Genomic DNA, 20,170 nt, shown 5'->3' with positions numbered 1-20,170 from the left:
CAGGTATAGTATAACTATTTAAAAAATGAGGGAGGGACTTCCCTGATGGTCCAGTGGTTAAGACTCTGTGCTTCCAACGCAGGGGGTGTGGGTTCGATCCCTGGTTGGGGAACTAAGATCCCACATGCCACATGGCCAAAAAAATAAAATTTAAAAATAAAAAATAGGGCTTCCCTGGTGGCGCAGCGGTTGAGAGTCCGCCTGCCAACGCAGGCAACACAGGTTCGTGCCCTGGTCTGGGAAGATCCCACATGCCGCGGAGTGGCTGGGCCCGTGAGTCATGGTCGCTGAGCCTGTGCATCCAGAGCCTGTGCTCCGCAACGGGAGAGGCCACAACAGTGAGAGGCCCGCGTACCGCAAAAAAAAAAAAAAAAAAATAAGGGGAGGGCTTCCCTGGTGGCACAGTGGTTAAGAATCCACCTGCCAATGCAGGGGACAGGGGTTCAAGCCCTGGCCCAGGAAGATCCCCCACGCCACAGAGCAACTAAGCCCGTGTGCCACAGCTCTTGAGCCTGTGCTCTCGAGCCCGTGAGCCACAACTACTGAAGCCCGCATGCTACAACTACTGAAGCCTGCGTGCCTAGAGCCCGTGCTCCACAAGAGAAGCCACTGCAGTGAGAAGCCTGCGTATCGCAATGAAGAGTAGCCCCTGCTCGCCACAACTAGAGAAACCCCGCGCTCAGCAATGAAGACTCAATGCAGCCAAAAATAAATAAATAAATAAAAGAAAAGAAAATAATGAGGGGGGAACCTTCAAGGAGGTGGAGCTTAATTTTTCATCACTTGAATGTGGGCTATACTTAGTGACTTGCTTCCAAAGAGTAGTTTATGGAAAGGAGGTGGGGGGTAACTTTACAATTAATCACTACACTTAAATATGCATTTGTATATCTATTAAAAAGTCCTAGAAACAATTACATACCCAATAGCAATAATCATGCCCCACTGCCTAGATTGTGATGTTTAAACACCACTTCCTAGTAACTGAAACCAGAGATTCTTAGAGAAATGACCAATTTGTGAAGCAGGAAATATACAAGATGTGTTTAGAACATCTTGCCACACCAGAGAGCAAGATCGTAACAAGAAGAATCAGGAGTCAACCTGGAGATGCTCCTACTGGCCGCTAACATTATAAAGAGATAATTAGGCAGTAAGCAACTCCTGTTGGAAGAATACAACATCACACACAGTCCTACCAAAATAAAAAATCAAAAATGAACAGATCAAGACTCTGGATCCAGAGGACAGAGAATCATGTTTAACTATACTATTAAGTACAATCGGCAAAAGTCAGACTGTGGGGAAAGGACTGAGTTCTTTAACAAACAAATTCTAAGAAAAAAAGAATAGGAAGGCCACCTTTGATTAAAGATTTAAAAGGCATACCAACAATGGAATATTACTCAGACATAAAAAGATGGAGTTATTTGTAGTGAGGTGGATGGACCTAGAGTCTGTCAATAGAGTGAAGTAAGTCAGAAAGAGAAAACAAATACCATATGCTAACACATATATAAGGAATCTAAAACAAAACAAAAAAAAGGTTCTGATAACCTAGGGGCAGGACAGGAATAAAGATGCAGATGTAGATAATGGACTTGAGGACAGGGGGAGGGGGAAGGGTAAGCTGGGACGAAGTGAGAGAGTGGCATGGACATATATACACTACCAAATATAAAATAGATAGCTAGTGGGAAGCAGCTGCATCGCATGGGGAGATCAGCTTGGTACTACTCTGTGACCACCTAGAGGGGTGGGATAGGGAGGGTGGGAGGGAGAAACAAGAGGGAGGGGATATGGGGATATACGTGTACATATAGCTGATTCACTTTGTTATACAGCAGAGACTAACACAACATTGTAAAGCAATTATACTCCAATAAAGGTGTTAAAAATAAATAAAAGGCATATCAAAGACAATAAGAAAACAGGCAAGATGAACCGTAATGTTTAGATAGACATAATTGGTTATTAAAATCATAGAGAAATGCAAAACTATGATTACAATAAATGTCAAGATAGAGGATTGCATTAATGCCAGAGTTGATTTACTAAGATAAATCACATTTTGGGCCATAAAACATGTGTTAGAAAATTTAATAGAATAGAAATCATACAATGAATGTTTTCAGATCACAATGAAATTAAACTAGAAACCAGTAACAGGAAGATAACTGGAAAATTCCAAAATATTTGGAAATTAAAGAACATACTTCTAAATAACACATGGGTCAAAGGAGTTTCAAGAGAAATTAAATATTTTTGAACTAAATGAAATTGAAAATACAAATTTTCAAAATTTGAAGGATGAAGTGAAAGCAGTGTTTTTTTTTTGTTTGTTTTGATGTGAACCATTAAAAAAATATATAATATTTATATATTTTTGGCTGCGCCAGGTCTTAGCTGCAGCACACAGGATCTTCATTGGTTGGGGAACTAGATCCCACATGCTGCAACTGGGAGTCTGCATGCTGCAACTAAGAAAACAGTGTTTAGAAGTAACTTTCTGGCTCTAAATACATAAATTAAAAAATGAAGAAAGATTGAAGATCGATAATCTAAGCTTCGGGCTTCCCTGGTGGCGCAGAGGTTGAGAGTCCGCCTGCTGATGCAGGGGACACGGGTTCGTGTCCCGGTCCGGGAAGATCCCACATGCTGTGGAGTGGCTGGGCCCGTGACCCATGGCTGCTGAGCCTGCACGTCCAGAGCCTGTGGTCCGCAACGGGAGAGGCCACAACAGTGAGAGGCCAGTGTACCGCAAAATAAAAAAAGAAAAAAAAAAAAAAATCTAAGCTTCCACTTTAGGGAACCAGAGAAAGAATGGCTATTTAAACCTAAAACAAGCATAGAAGTTATAAAAATCACAACAGAAATCAGTGAAATTGAAAACAGGAAATCAACAGACAAAATCAACAAAAAACAGAAGTTGGTTCTTTAAAAATTGACAAAACTCTAGCTAGACTAACCAAGGAAAAACAGAAGTCACAAATTACTATTATCAGACATTGAAGAGGAAACTTTACTATTGATATTACAGGAATAAAAAGAAGCAAAGGGAAAACTAGAAACAACTGTATGCCAACAAATTAGATAACTCAGATGAAATGAACAAATTCTTAGAAAGACACAAACTACGAAAACTGACTCATGAAGAAACAGAAAATCCAAATAGATCTATAAGAAATAAACAAATTGAATTAGCAATCAAAAAACTTCCCATAAAGAAAATCCCAGGACCAAGTGACTTCACTGGTGAATTCTAAAAAACGTTAACGAAGAATTAATACAAACCTTTCACATATTCTTCCAAAAGAAAGGACAGCAGGGAATACTTCCCATCTCATTCTGAGGCCTATATAACTCTAATACAAAAATAGACAAAGACATCACACACAAAAAGAAATCCACAGAATATCTTTAATGAATATATACTAAAAACCTTTAAAAAATTAGCAAATCAAGTCCATTAATAAAAAGGATTATACATATGACCAAATGGGATATATCCAAAGACACACAAAGTTGATTTAATATCTGAAAATCAATTAATGTAATACACATCAATAGGATAAAGGACAAAAAACACATAATCATCTCAATAGATGTGGAAAAAGAATTTGACAAAATGCAACACTGTTTCATGATTAAAAAACACTCAACAAAGTAGGAATAGAAGGGAACTTAATCTTGTAAAGGACATCTATGAAAAACTCATATTTAACACCATACTTAATGGTGAAAGACTAAATGCTTTTCCCCTAAGATCAGGAACAAGACAAGGATGTTTTCTCTCATCACATATGTTCAATATTTACTGGAAGAGGGAAGGAAGGGAGGGAGGGAGGGAGGAAGGAAGGAAGGAAGGAAGGAAGGAAGGAAGGGAAGGAGGGAGGAATGAATAAAAGGTGTGGAAGGAAGGAATAAAAGATGTACAGACTGTAAAGAAAGAAGGAAAACTATCTCTCTTTGCATATGACAGGATCTTGATCTTGTATATATAAAATTCTAAGGAACACAGGAAAAAACTGTCAGAAGAAATAAACAAGTTTAGCAAGTTTGTGGGAACACACAAAATCGAAACTGTATATACATAACCTCAAACTGTATTGTAGTGACATCAGGAAAGATGGCAGAGTAGAAAGCTCCAGGAATCTATCCCTCCACTGACCCAACCATCAGATTGCCATGAACTGTCTGAAGCAACTACATGGTACAGCCAGTAGAGTAGAAGAATACTTGTACCATCCAAGAGACAGCTGGATGAAGAGGCTGGTAAACTTTTGTCTATTTAGGCTTCAGTGAGATGGTGGCTGCTATTCCTCAGTCTTAAGCCCTGGAGCAGGCAGCTATGGAAACAGCAGCCTACACACACTCCTGGTGTGGCTTGCTGGACCCAGAGTGGGTCATAAGGACTTTGTCCTCCAAAAGATGGGGTTGTGGGTTCTGATTTGATAAATGAGCAGCAACCATGGAAGTGGGCCATTGTTTCAACCCATGGGCTGATGGGCCTCCCAGACATGAGTTTAAAGAGATAGGTTTTTTTCTCTCTTTTGAGAGCCATTTAAGGAAATTTTTGTCAGTACACTGGCTGACTGTAGAGACAACAGAAGAGAAACTTCAGTGAACATACACAACAAAGAATATATACTTTGCAAAAAATAGTATGGAAAAGCTACAGAAGGATGGCTCCAGACATCAACAAAGAAAACTCAGCAATCCCTGATGAGTGGAAGTATTAGATTTCCAAAGAGTTACCACAACATGATGCTCAGAGTATCCACTTCTCAACAAAAAATACAAAACATAAAAATAGAGAAGTATGGTTCAGTCACAGGAAGTAAAGAGTCTAAGGAAACTATTCCTGGGGAAGGCCAGTTATTAGAATTGTTAGTCAAAGGTGTTACAGCGATGATTTTAAATGTTAATCAGCTAAAGGAAACCATGAACAAAGAACTAAAGGAAATTAGTAAGGTGACATCTGAACAAAATGAGAGTATCAATAAAGAGATGGAAACTATAAAGGGCAATGAAAAAGAAATTCTGGAGCTGAAAAGTATAATAACTGAAATGAAAAACAGAGGGATTCAAAAGTAGATCAGAACAAGTAGAAGAAAGAATCAATGAATTTGAAGATTAGATATTAAGAAATTAACCAATCTGAGGATAAAAATAATGAGGAAAAAATAATGAAGAAAAGTGAACGGAGTCTAAGGGACCTGTGGGATACCATCAAGCAGAACAACATATACATTATAGGAATCCCAGAAAGAGAAGACAGAAAGGGGCAGAAGAAATACTTGAAGAAATAATGCCCCAAACTTCCCAAATCTGATGAAATATATGAATACACACCTCCAAGAAGCTCAACAAACCCCAAACAGGGTAAACTTAAAGAGATCCACATCTTTTTAAGGAATACATTATAGTCAAATTGCTAAAACTCAAAGACAAAGAGAGAATCTTGAAAGCAGCAAGACAGAAGTGACTCCTCATGTACAAAGGATCTTCAGTAGGGTTAACAGCAGATTTCTCATCTGAAGCCATGAAGATCAAAAGGCAGTGGGATGACATTCTTAAAATACTGAAATAAAAAAACTGTCACCTAAGAATTCTATATCTGGCAAAACTATCTTTCAAGAATGAAGAAGAAATTAAGACATTTCCAGATAAAACAAAAGCTGAGGACGCTCATTACCAGTATATTTGCCTTACAAGAAATCCTAAAATGGGGACTTCCCTGGTGGTCCAGTGGTTAAGACTCCACTATCCCAATGCAGGGGGCCCGGGTTTGATCCTTGGGAACTAGATCCCACATGCTGCAATGAAAAGACCTGGTGCAGCCAAATAAATAAATATTAAAAAAAATAAAAAATAAAAAAGAAATCCTAAAATGAGTTATTCAGACAGAAATGAAAGAACACTAGACAGTAACTCAAAGACATAAGAAAATATTAAAAAACAGTAGTGAAGGTAACTTCATAGGTAAATAAAAAGCCAATATTACTGTACTTTGGGTTTAGTTTATAATATCTCCCTTTTCTTTTACATACATACACACATATATATATATGTGTGTGTGTGTGTGTGTGTGTTTGTATTTTTTTGTGAGTGTATGTGTGTGGCTGTGTTGGGTCTTTGGTGCTGCGTGCAGACTTTCTCTAGTTGCGGTGAGCAGGGGCTACTCTTCATTGTGGTGTGTGGGCTTCTCCCTGAGGTGGCTTCTCTTATTGTGGCACGCAGGCTTCAGTAGTTGTGGCAAGCAGGCTCAGAAGTTGTGGCCCACAGGCTCTACAGCGTAGGCTCAGTAGTTGGGGTTCACAGGCTCAGTTGTTCCTCGGCATGTGGGATCTTCCTGGACCAGGGATCGAACCCATGTCCCTTGCACTGGCAGGCAGATTCTTAACCACTGCGCCACCAGGGAAGTCCCAATGTCTCCCTTTTCATATATGATTTAAAAGAAACATGCATAAAATAATTATAAATCTATGATAATGGGTATATAATGTATAAAGATGTAATCTGTGACAATAATAACATAAAGAGGGAGAGGAGGAGATATACAGGAGCAAAGTGTTTGTATACTATTAGAACTACTATTCAAAGCATATTATCATAATTTTATGATGTTAATTGTAATCCCCATGTTAACTCCCAAGAAAATAACTTTTAAAATATACAGAAAAAGAAAGAAGGGAAGCAAAATGGTACACTGCAAAACTAACTTACAACAAAACTGGCAGTAATGGAGGAAATGAGGAATAAAAAACATGGAAGATACACAGAAAACAAATAGCTAAATGACAGAAGTAAACCCTTCTTTATCAGTAATCACATTAAATGTAAGTGCTTTGGACTGGACATTTGTGTCCTCCCAAAGTTCATCTGTTGAAATACTAATCTCTAATGTATTAGGAGGTGGGGCTTTTGGGAGGTAGTTAGGTCATGAGGTGGAATCCTCATGAATGGGATTAGTGTCCTTATAAGATGAGACACGAGACAGCTTGCTTCCTCTCTGCTCTCCCCCATGTGAGGATACAACAAGAAGACAGTCACTGCAAATCAGGAAGAGTGGTCTCACCAGTCATCAGGCATGCCGGCACCCTGATCCTGAACTTCCCAGCCTCCAGAACTGTGAGAAATAAGTTTGTTGTTTAAGCCACCCAGTCTATGGTATTGTTACAGCAGCCTGAATGAAGATAACATGTAAGTGGTAAGGAGATTGAATTAGTAATGAAAAACCTCACAACAAAGCAAATCCCAGAACCAGATGGCTTCACTGGTGGATTATACCAAACGTTTAAAAAAGAATCAATACCAATTATTCACAGATTCTTCCAACAAACTGAAGAAGAGGAAAACACTTTCTAACTCACTCTATGAAGTCAGAATTACTTTGATACCAAAACTATACAAAGGCACTACAAGAAAAGAAACAACAGATGAAAATCTTTATGAAGATAGATGCAAACACCCAACAGAATACTAGCAAGCCAAATTCAGCAGCATATGAAAAGGACCATCCCATGACCAAGTGGGATTTATTCCTGGAATGCAAGTATGGTTTGACATATTAAAATTAACCAATGTATTAAATCACATTATTAGAAAGAAGGAATAAAACCACATGATCATTCCAATTGTTGCAGGAAAAGCATTTAATAAAACTCAATATAAAAACACTCAATAAACCAGGTATAGCAGGGAAATTCCTGAACACAATAAAAGTCATATGTGGAAAACCCACAGCTAACATCATACTCAATTGTGAAAGACTGAGAGCTTTTCCTCTAAGATCAGGAACAAGGCAACAGTGCCACCTTTCACCACTTCCATTCAACATAGTTCTGGAATTTCAAACCAGAGCAATTAGGCAAGAAAAACAAATAAAAGGCATCCAAATTGGAAAGGAAGAAGTAAAGTTCTCTCTGTATGCATATGTTATGATTTGACATGTAAAAAAACCTAATGATTCCACAAAAAACTGTTAGAGCTAATAAATTCAGCAAACCTGAAGGATACATACAAAATCAACACACAAAAATCAGTTGTATTTCTGGGCTTCCTGGTGGCGCACAGGGAATATAGCCAATATTTTACAATAACTTTAAATGGAGTATAATCTATACTATGTTCTGCACTTGAAACTAATGTAATATTTTAAATCAGCTATACCTCAATAAAAAATAAATAAATACATAAATAAAACTTCTCTAAAATAAATATGTAAAAGTAGTTCATGTTAGTTATAAGAAATTTGAAAGCACTAAAAATGCATAAAAAAGTAAAAAAAAAAAAAATCAGTTGTATTTCTATATACTTGCAATGAACAAGACAAAAGCAAATTGTAAAAGCAATTCAATTTACAATAGCATCAAAAAGAATAACGTACTTTGCAATGTAAAATGATGCAGCCACTATGGAAAGTAGTTTGGTGGTTCCTCAGAAAGCTAAACACAGAATTATCATATGATTCAGAAATTGCACTCCTAGATACATATCCAGAGGAACTGAAACCAGGCACTTGAACAGAGACTTATATGCCAATTTTCGTTATAGCATTATTTATAATAGGCAAAATTTATAAACAATCCAAGTGTTCACCAGTAGATAAATGGATAGAATAAAATGTGCTATGTACACATAACAGAATATCATTCAGACATAAAAAGGAAAGAAGTTCTGATGCCTGCTACAACCTGGATGAACCTTGAAAAGCTCATGTTGAGCAAAATAATGCAGACACAAAAGGACAAATATTGTATGATTCCATTTACACGAGGTACTTAAAAATAGGCAAATCCAGAGACAGAAAATAGTTTCGAGAATACCAGTGGTTGGGGAAGGGGGAATGAGGAGTACTGCTTAATGGTTACAAAGAGGTAATGAAAACATTTTGTAAATAGTCGTGGTAAAGTTTGCATAATATTGTGAATGTAATTAATGCCACTGAACTGTATAGTTAAAATGGCAAATTTTACATTATGTATTTACTACAATTAAAAAATTAATAATGTAATATATCAAAAACCAATGAATTATATACTTTAAATGGGTGAGCTGTATGGTATGTGAATTATATTTGTCAAGCTGTTTCAAAATAAATAAATAATAAGTGCAATATTTAAAAAATCAATTGTATCTACATAGTAGCAATAAGCAAACAAAAAACGAAACCAAGAAAGCTGTTCCAACTACTCAGCCATAAAAAAGAATAAAATTTTGCCATTTGCAACAACATGGATGGACTTGGAAAGTATTATGCTTAGAGAAATAAGCCAGACAAAGACAAATACTGTATGACATCACTTATGTGTGAAATCTAAAAAATAAAACGAACTAGTGAATATAGCAAAAAACGAAAACAGACTCAGACAGAGAACAAACTAATGGTTACCAGTGGGGAGAGGGAAGAGGGGGGCAAGATAGGAGTAGGGGGTTAAGAGATAGAAACTATTATGTATAAAATAAATAACCTACAAGGATACAACACAGGGAATATAGCAAATATTTTACAAGTGTATGAAGAATAGTCTTTAAAAATTGTAAACCATTATGCTGTACACCTGAATACTGTAAATCAATTATACCTCAATAAAAAATTATAAAATAAAAAAATAAAGCTAATCAAAGGGGCCTGCCACAAATATTTTTGCTACATAGACCAGACCGCAACATTTTTCCTACACTTACTAATGCCAGTAATTATGTGTCAATGGCAGGAAGCTGTAATGACATGCAGAATCTACTACAATAAGGATTATGTCTTATTAAAATCTGTAATAACCAAGGGGCACAGAAAAAAACTGTCTTCCTCTGGGCCTGACTGTATTTCTGCTTGAATGTGTTAAGTGAGTTGTATAATAAATTAACAATAGTTAATATTAAAAAAATAAAGTTATTCCATTTACAGTAGCATAAAAATAATAAAAGTTAGGAGTGAGTTTGACAAATGAAAAACTTTTACTCTGAATATTATAGAACAATTGAAAGAATTTAAATTAGAAGTAAATAAATTCTGAAATCAGTCCAGGTACACAGATCAGAAGACTTCATATTAAGGGGGGCAAATTTTTCCAAATTTATCTTTAGATTCAACACAATACCTATAAAAATCCTAGATGACTTCTTTGCAGAAATTGACAGGCTGTTCATAAACTCAACTGGAAATTCAAGGGGCCCAGGACAGCCAGAACAATATGGAAAAAGAGCTCCAAAATGTAGAACTCACAATTTCAAAACTTATGGCAAAGTTTTAGTAAACAAAACAGTGTGGTAGTGGCCTAAGGCTAGACCAAGGAATAGAACTGAGAATCCAGAAATAAGCCTTCACAAATACAACTCACTTATCTTTGACAGATTGCCAGGACAATTCAATGGTGAAAGAATAGCCTTTTCAACAAATGGTGGTGGGAACACCGGCTAGGCATGTGCAAAAGAATGAAGTTGGATAAAAGTCCTAGAAGAGAACATAGGCAAAACATTCTCTGACATAAATCATAGCAGTGTTTTCTTAGGTCAGTCGCCCAAGGCAATAGAAATAAAAGTAAAAATAAACAAATGAGACCTTACAAATCAAACTTACAAGCCTTTTTACAGCAAAGGAAACCATAAACAAAACAAAAAGACAACCTATGGACTAGGAGAAAATATTTGCAAACAATGTGACCGACAAGGGCTTAATTTCCAAAACATACAAACAGCTACAATTCAATAACAAAATAAATAACTCCATCAAAAAATGGGCACAAGACCTAAATAGGCATTTCTCCAAAGAAGACATACAGATGGCCAACAGGCACATGAAAAGATGCTCAACATTGCTAATTATTAGATAAATGCATATCAAAACTACAATGAGGTACTAACACACTGGTAGGAATGGTCATCATTAAAAAGTCTACAAATACCAAATGCTGAACAGGGTGTGGAGGATGTGGGTGTGTACACTGTCGGTGGGAATGTAAATTAGTGCAGCCGCTATGGAAAACTGTATGGAAGTTCCTCAAAAAACTAAAAATAGAATTGCCATATGATTCTGCAATCCCACTGCTGGGTATATACCTGGAGAAAACTATAATTCAAAAAGATACGTGCATCCCAATGTTTACAGCAGCACTATTTACAATAGCCAAGACATGGAAACAACCTAAATGTCCATCAGCAGATGAATGGATAAAGAAAATGTGGTATATACCATAATTCCACAATGGAATATTACTCAGCCATTAAAAAAGAATGAAATAATGCCATTTGCAGCAACATGGATGGACCTAGAGATTTTCATACTAAGTGAAGTCAGACAGAGAAAGACAAACACCATATGGTATCACTTTTATGTGGAATCTAAAATATGACACAAATGAACTTATCTACAAAAGAGAAACAGACTTAGACAAAGAGAACACACTTGTGGTTGTGAAGGGGGAGGGATGGATTGGGAGTTTGGGATTAGCAGATGCAAACTATTATATATAGAGTGGATAAACAAGGTCCTACTGTAGAACACAGGGAACTATATTCAATATCCTATGGTAAACCATAATGGAAAAAAATCTACAAAAGAATATATGTATGTATAATTGAATCTCTTTGCTCTACAGTAGAAATTAACATAACATTGTAAATCAACTATACTTCAATAAAAAGAATGAAGTTGGACTCCCTACATCACACCAGATGCAAAAATTAACTCAAAACAGATTAAACTACTAAACAGGAGTAATGGTTATAGGGCGCAGGGCTTGTTTTGGGGGCAATGAAAATACTATAAAATTGACTGTGGTGATGGATGCACAACTCTGTGAATAAAGTAAAAGTCACTGAATTTCACACTTAAAGTAGGTGAATCGTATGTTATGTGAGTTATATCTCAATAAATATTTTAAAAAATGAGATGAAAGATTATCATTACTGTACCTACAGACATGGAAAGAATAATAAAGGAACACTAGGAACAACTCCATGCCCACAAATAACTTAGACAAAATGTTCCAATTCCTTGAAAGACAGAAACTACCAATGCTGACACAAGGAGAGAGACAATCTGAATAGGCCTATGTCTATTTAAAGAATTGGATCAATAATTAATCATTTCTCAAAAAAGAAAAGTACCAGGTCCAGATGTTTTTACTGCTGAATCTGACCAAACATTTGAGGAAGAAATTGTACCAATTCTCTACAATCCCCTCCTGAAAAGAGAACAGAGAGAACATTCCCTAACTCATTCTATTACCAAGACACTGAAACCAGACTTAAGGCATGTATGAAAAAGAAAGCACAGACCAGTATCTCTCATGAACACAGATGCAACTAAGTGTTGGCAAACTGTATCTAACTATGTGTAAAAAGAATTATACACCATAATGAAGTGGGATTTATTTCAAGTGTGCTGGTTTGACTAGCTGGTTCAATAGTAAAAAATTAATTAATGTAATCTAACATACCAACATGCTAAAGAAGAAAACTCATATGATCATATTAGTGATGCAGAAGAGCATATGACAAAATCCACCATTCATTCTATGATTGAAAACTCTCAGCAAACTAGGAAGAGGGGAGAACTTCAACTTGATAACGAACATCTACAAAAAAACCCTGCCGCTAATGTCATACTTAATGATGAGAAACTGAACACTTTACCCTTATGACTGGGAACAAGGCAAGGATATTCCCTCTTACCACTCCTACTCAACACCTTACTGGAAGGCCTACCTAGTGCAATAGATAGGAAAAGGAAATAAAACCTAAACAGACTGAGAAAGAAGAAATAAAACTGTATTTGTTCACAGATGGAATTACTGTTTACATAGAAAGTCCTGAAGAATCAACAAAAAAACTTCTGTGAATACAACAACATCACAGCACACACAACAACATCACAGCACACAAGGTTAACAATATATAAATGTGGACTGCTTTCCCATATAATACTAGAAAACAATCAGAATTTGAAATAGGGAATTCCCTGGCGGTCCAGTGGTTAGGACTCCATGCTTTTACTGCTGAGGGCCCAGGTTCAATCCCTGGGGTTGGGAAACTAATGTACCGCAAGCAATGCAGTGTGGCCAAAAAAAAAAAAAAGTACCATTTACAACAGCACACACACAAAAATGAAAATATTAGGTATAAATCTAAGGAAATATGTACAGGCTCTACATGAGGAAAACTACAAGACTGATGAAAAAAAATCAAAGATCTAAATAAATGAGGAGACAGTCCATGTTCAAAGACTAGAACACTCAACATTATTAAGATGTCAATTCCTTCCCAACTTGATCTTAGATTTATGTAATCCTAGTCAAAATTCCAGCTAGCTGTTTTATAGATATTAACAGATTCTAAGATTTATATGAAAAGACAAAAGACCTAGAATAGCCAACATAATACTGAAGAACAAACTTGGAGAACTCATACTCTCAACTTCAAAACTTACTGTAAAGCTACAGTAATCAAAACAGAGTGGTACTGGCAAAAGAATAGACAAGTAGATCAATGGGACAGAATACAGAGCTCAGAAATAGACTTCCACAAATACAGTCAACTGATCTCTGGCAAAGGAGCAAAGGCAATTTAATTAAGAATAGTCTTTTCAACAAATGATTATGGAACAGTTGGACATCCATGTTCAAAAAAACCCTGAAAACCAAAACCCAAAAAACTTTACACAGACCTTACAATTTTCAAAATAATTATCTCAACATTGATAATTATAGCCTAAATGTAAAACACAAAACTATAAAACCACTATGACAAAACATAGGAGGAAACCTAGGTGACCTTGGGTTTGGTGATGAGTCTTTAGCTATTATCCAAAAGCACAATTCATGAAAGAAAAAACTGATGTTGTACTTTATTAAAATTAAAAACTGCTCTTCAAAGGGTACCATTTATTAAGTAAATGGCAACATAAGCTACAGACAGGGAGAAAATATTTGCAAAACACACATCTGAAAGAGGACTGGTATCAAAAATATATAAAGAACTCTTAAAACTCAATCAGAAAACAAACAAGCTAATTAAAATATGGGCAAAGATCTGAACAAATACTTCATCAAAAATGATATGAAGATGGCAAATGAGCATTTGAAAAAATGCTCAACACCATATCATTAGGGAACTGCAAATGAAAATAATGAGAAACCACTACACACCTGTTTGAATGGCTAAAATCTAAACACTGACAACACTAAATACTGACAAGGATGTGAAGCAACAGGAACCCTCACTCATTGCTGGTGGGACTGTAAAATGGTACAGCTGCTTTGGAATATAGTTTGGAAGTTTCTTACAAAACTAAACATGGTTTCACCTTATGACTCAGCAATCACACTCCTAGGTTTTTACTCGACTGATTTAAACCTGAGATTCCACACGAGAAGCTGCATTCAAATGTTCACAGCAGCTTTACTCGTAATAGTCAAGAGCTGGAAGCACCAAGATGCCCTTCAGTGGGGAAATGGGTAAACAGACTGTGGCATAGTGACACGGCAGTAAAAAGAAACAACTTAGGATACATTTAACACATGGAAGAACCTCAAATTACGTTGAGCAAAAGAGCCAGACACAAATAAGTACATACTGTGTGATTCCATTCACACGAAATTCAAGAACAGACAAAAATAATGGGTGTGGGTGGGAGGACACAGGTGTACTTGACTACAAAGGAGCTCCTTCTGAGGTTACAGTAATGTCATGTATCTTTATCTGGATGTTAGCCATGGTTGTATATGTGTGTCAAAATGCACAAAACTGTAAATTTAAGATTTGGGTATTTTACTCTCTTTAATTACATCACAATAAAACATTATTTGGGAGGGAAAAGTCAAGATAGTGGTTATTTTAGGGAGAGGTAGAGCGCTGTGATTGGGATAGAGCATTCTGTGGCTAGCAAAGTTCTATTTCTTACTCTGGGGGACCATTTCAAAGTTGTTCTTCTTTTAAGAACTTATAAAGCTATACATTTGTTTCATGTACTTTTCTTTACCTGTGCTGTATTTTACAATAAAAAAGTACAAAAACTTAACATCCTTTCAAAGGTGTCCATTTCATCACAGGTTGGGCTGGACTATATAACCTCTAAATAACTTCTAAACTCTAATAAAACTGTGTGATTCTGTATTATTACTATGATAAAAATCAATGAAAATATTCTAAAGCATTCTCTATTTAATGATCTTTTGAAATACCTAGGTTTAAGAAAATAATATGAAAGATTTTCTAGACCAAGCAGATGGATTAAAACTTTTTCCCCAGGGACTTCCCTGGTGGTCCAGTGGCTAAGACTCCCCGCTCCCAACGCAGGGGGCCTGGGTTCAATCCCTGGTCAGGGAACTAGATCCCCCCGCAGCAACTAAGAGTTTGCATGCCGCAACTAAAACATCCCGCATGCCGCAACTAAGACATGACTCAGCCAAAAATTAAATAAATACTAAAAAAAAAAACCAGAAAACCTTTTTCCCCCAGATTTATGTTTAATTTTCTACTGTAAAGAACAGAAACCATATCGACGTCCTACCTCAAATATATTTCTAATTCTTTCTCATCTTTAAGTATGTGAATGACAGTTTTCTGGATCAAGAGCCACTGGGTGTCTCGACTTCTCAGCACTATCTCCTGGTCATAAATCCCTGGAAAGTACAACCAACATAAAATCACCAGTTAAGGTGTGTACTGACATTTATCCATACAAAGAACAGAAACGTACAAAGTAGCTGTGTCTGTAATAACCAAAACCTAACAACCTGAATGTCTTTCTACAGGTGAATGCAGAAACAGCTTGTGGAAGGAATATCCATATCCATACAATGGAATACTTGCTACTCAGCAATAAAAAGCAATGAACTATTGAAATAAGCCACATGAGCAAATCTCGGCATAAATTTCCATTATGCTGAGTAAAAGAAGCCAGACTCCCTCCCTCAAAAAAGAATATACTGTGTGATTTCATTCAAATGAAATTCCAGAAAATGCAATCTAGAGTGACAGAAAGCAGATTAATCTTTGCCTGGAGATGGGGGTTGGTGAGGCAGGGAGGGGTGAGAGGCAAGAAATCACAAAGAGGCACAAGGAAAATTTTGGGTCTGATATCTTCACTCTCTTGATCGTGGTGATGGTTTCATGGGCATATATATATGTAAGATCTTATCAGACTGTATATTTTAAGGTGCTTTGTTTTTAAATAATGCTGTACACATATATAATTCATCTCCCCCTCCACCCTCTCCTATTTTCTGATCATATTGTCCTCATAAGGCGAGGGAAAACAGAAAACACCACCGTTCTAACCTGCCCTGACAGCAAAGTTTGTACTGACAATCTTCCTTTGACCAGAGTTATCGAAGTTTTGTTTAAACAGAGGTAACAATACTTTGAGAGAATAGGTCTATAAAGCAGGACCCAAAGTACCTGGGTCCTGTCCTTCAGAGCCAGCACATCACGTATACCTGGGCAATATACACAGATGAGAAATGGAGGCAAGGAGCCCTGTGCTAGCACAGGCACTATACTGCACACAACACTAAACCGGCATCGTCTAGTACACAGTCAGTAATATCTTGAGATTGAAACACTCTAGTGAAGCAGCCTTGACGGTTCCGAGGGCTTATGCTATGCAGGCCATGTGGCCTAACCGGGGGAAGGCTGAAAGCCTGCTTTGCTTCTCTCTTCCCCAATCCTACAACAGATGAGAGTTTACCATTCCAGTTCGAAGAAGGCTGTCCCAGGAGGGCCATCTCTGGTCCCAAAGACTGGATCAGACTCGGCATAGACTCCTATCTCAGATCTGTGCAGGTCAAGGCAAAAAGCAAGGCTGGGCTACCTTCCCACTTGAGCGAGTTCACAGGAAGCAACCTTGTAAAGAAACTCCACTCTCCTGGAAGCTCTACCCCTAATTGTCCTATAACATGACCAATTTCTATCTGCAGCGGGATACAATGTAGGCTCGTATTTAAGATAACCAAAAGCCAACAGGCTTCACCATCTGTGACATCTTCAAGATACGAGGGAAGGTGGAACTCTATGTGGAACAACAAAACTTTAATAGAGTAGACTCAACAACGTGAGAGAAACTACAGTAGGGTAAACACTCGAGCGATGTGCAGTACAGCACTGATTAACTTTATAAAAAGATGTAAACTGCTTCTGTACAAAAACCTCTTTGAGTCCTTTATTAACGTTTGGAGATGTGTGGTACATACAATTAACAGCATCACACCAGCTACAGAAGTACAGATAACCAAGAATGTACTTCAGAACAAAGATCTCAGAGCAACTTATGGTGTTGCCTGCTGCGAACCTCCACAAAAACCCAAATCTGACACACGCAGGACAGACAATATAACAATTTCACTTTGAAATGGTTCTTTAAAAAAATGACAAGAATCGATAGTTCAAACCCTTTAAAGTGAGATGTGGCAGGTCTCTCGGTGCCATGGCACTGCTTTAGAAGGCCAGCGTGGGCATCTGAAGGTCAGAGTAAGGACCGACAGGGGTGAAGGGAAGAGGTTCGATTTTCAGCGTAGAGAGAGAACAGATGGTCTGAGTGGATACTTTCAGTCCAGGCTCAGTATGGGTCCTGCAGGAATCCAGCAGATAAATAGTTTATCAACTGGAAGGCCGAAAAACGCCAGCCAGTCACTTGTGTCACTGATTCCAACTGGGAGACACTGATGCATCAGGAATCATGTACGACATGGTAAGTCTAAGAGACGCCTGAAAGAAAGACTGGAGTCCACTGTGTCAGATCAGCTCTGATCCTTCCGTGTCACTGGATGCTATGGGCCCCTCTGCTTTCGAGCGTGAGTTAAGGAACGCTTTCTTAATTTCAATGTTCTGCTTTGAAAATAACCAAAGCCCTCCCCCACCCCCAACACCATTCTTCATAAATTCTGTTTCCAAAGTCCTGATTCAGGGTCTAGACTTTTTCCTTTCGCTTCAATTTTGACACCTTCTTGACAGTCCCATTCTTATTTAGAAGCTTCAGGACACGATCTTTGTGATCTAAAACCTTAAGCATGGAGTCTCTGGCCTCACTGATTTGATCCATCACAAGTTTACACCTCTGCATATTCCCCTGAAACAAAAGACATCACATTGTCAGTAAGTAATCTTCGAGACAATGTGGCTTTTAAAGAACTTCTCACCTTTGGATTGAGCCATTTTGAGGCTTTCACACATAAAAAATGTTTTAGTGTTTCTTGATAATGCAGGCTGAAGTAATAGGTTTTTACTAAAGACATTAGTGGACGAGAGAGGGAAAGGGAGAAGTAAGGAGAGGGAAAGGACTCCTTCAAACCTGTATTAGTTCATTTATTCGGTGTAAATCATCATCAGTTGCTGCTTTTTTCTTTGGGATGATCCCTTCCTGTAGGTTGGTGAGTCTTTCATAAACATCGTGTTCTAGATTTGTCTGCAACAAACAAGAGGGAGGGCGTCATGACCTCGGAGATACTTTTGTCAAACCCAGGCAAACAACCCACCCTGAATCACCTGTGTAAACTGGTATCAGATCTGTTTGGGTGATAAAATCATTTCTCCCAATGACTAAGATGCAGTAAAGAAAATTGATCAACAATTTACATTACCATTTGCCATAATTCATAATTTGCCATAATTCAGAGTCCATCTTCCAGGATAACTTTTGTTTTTAAATTAATTTATTTAATTAATTTATTTTTGGCTGCACTGGGTCTTCATTGCTGCACACGGGCTTTCTCTAGTTGCAGTGAGTGGGTGCTACTCTTTGCTGGGTTCGTGGACTCTAGGCACGCAGGCTTCAGTAGTTGTGGCTCACTGGCTCTAGAGTGCAGGCTCAGGAGTTGTGGCGCACAGGCTTAGCTGCTCTGCGGCATGTGGGATCTCCCCGGACCAGGGCTCGAACCCGTGTCCCCTGCATTGGCAGGTGGATTCGCAACCACTGTGCCACCAGGGGAGCCCCCAGGATAACTTATTTATTTATTTGTTTGTTTGTTTGGCTGTACCACACGGCATGTAGGATCTTAGTTCCTTGACCAGGGATCAAACCCGTGCCCCCTGCAGTGGAAGTGCAGAGTCTTAACCACTGGACCGCCAGGGAAGTCCAAGGATAACTTTTAAATTCTGCCAGGAATTCACAATCCCTCTGAGAAACAAGTCTATAAGTTTCAGAGAAATATACTTTTATGCTACATAAAAAAACTAGCCATGGCACTACTTTAAATACAATACTCATAAAAGACAATGTTCTTCAGATCACTGCTACTCCAAAGATGGAAAGACTTTGTGAGGTTATTTATTTATTTATTTTTAATTTTTTGCAGTACGCGGGCCTCTCACTGTTGTGGCCTCTCCTGTTGCAGAGCACAGGCTCTGGACGCGCAGGCTCAGCGGCCATGGCTCACGGGCCCAGCCGCTCCGCGGCACATGGGATCTTCCCGGACTGGGGCACGAACCCGTGTCCCCTGCATCGGCAGGCGGACTCTCAACCACTGCGCCACCAGGGAAGCCCGAGGTTATTATTTTGATCACCTCCTCTTCACCTTGTTGAAGGATTCCCGCCTAGGGTTATGGAAAGGGCTGAACACCTAACACATTGGACAGAAGAGATCAACAGCAATTTACTAGTCAGTATACTCACAGCCCAGGGGAAGAGGACACCACACACCACGCACGGCCACATGGGGGCTGCACTCCATGACAAGCAGGGGACGGAGTGAAGGAGTAGGGGCTGCAGGAGGCAGGCACTGCAGTATCAAGAGGGAGCGGTGCCCCCTGGTGCTCCCGGGAGGATGTCACCGGCTTATTTGTGTATTGCAAGCTGGCAGAGAACTGAAGCCCACTATTCAGGAAGAAGTGGGAACTGTGCCTGGTCCCCACGACAAGGAGCAGCGTGAGGAGGAGGAGCTTACACAGCTGGGTCATATGACGCCCCCTCTTTTTCAGATGTCACGGCAACATGTAACACTGAACCTTAACTGTACATCTTACTAACTTAAGTTGTTCAGTATATTTCACTTATGGGGACCAAAACGAAGATATATTTAGATTACAATTACATCCATCCACAGAATAGGTAAAAGTAATTATAATATCACACAGCAAGCATAAAAATTCTACCATGACCCACGTTAACTGGGAATGCTTCAGAATCACTCTAAAGACAATGTTCTATGAACTCAGACGTCTCCAGCAT

General features: G+C 38.2%; 1 protein-coding gene across 2 annotated transcripts in view; it reads right to left on the bottom strand.

The window, feature by feature from the left end:
• Window positions 1–17,146: 17,146 nt before the first annotated feature.
• Window positions 17,147–20,170, bottom strand: part of SAP130 (Sin3A associated protein 130) — a 75,782-nt gene continuing 72,758 nt past the window's right edge. The window contains exons 20-21 of one of the 2 annotated variants that reach the window (XM_007461293.1): window positions 18,296–18,409; window positions 17,147–18,073 (exon numbers count right to left, since the gene is read on the bottom strand). In XM_007461293.1, coding sequence (XP_007461355.1) covers window positions 17,915–18,073; window positions 18,296–18,409 — 273 coding nt within the window. In that variant the 3' untranslated portion in view covers window positions 17,147–17,914. The remainder of the gene's footprint in view (window positions 18,074–18,295; window positions 18,410–20,170) is intronic. The other variant, XM_007461294.1, reaches the window with a different exon arrangement.

The sequence above is a fragment of the Lipotes vexillifer genome, unplaced genomic scaffold, assembly GCF_000442215.2.
Source record: "Lipotes vexillifer unplaced genomic scaffold, Lipotes_vexillifer_v1.1 scaffold158, whole genome shotgun sequence".
Taxonomy (NCBI): domain Eukaryota; kingdom Metazoa; phylum Chordata; class Mammalia; order Artiodactyla; family Lipotidae; genus Lipotes; species Lipotes vexillifer.
The sequence above is the reverse complement of the archived record's forward strand: the minus strand, read 5'-3'. Positions and strand labels throughout refer to the sequence as shown.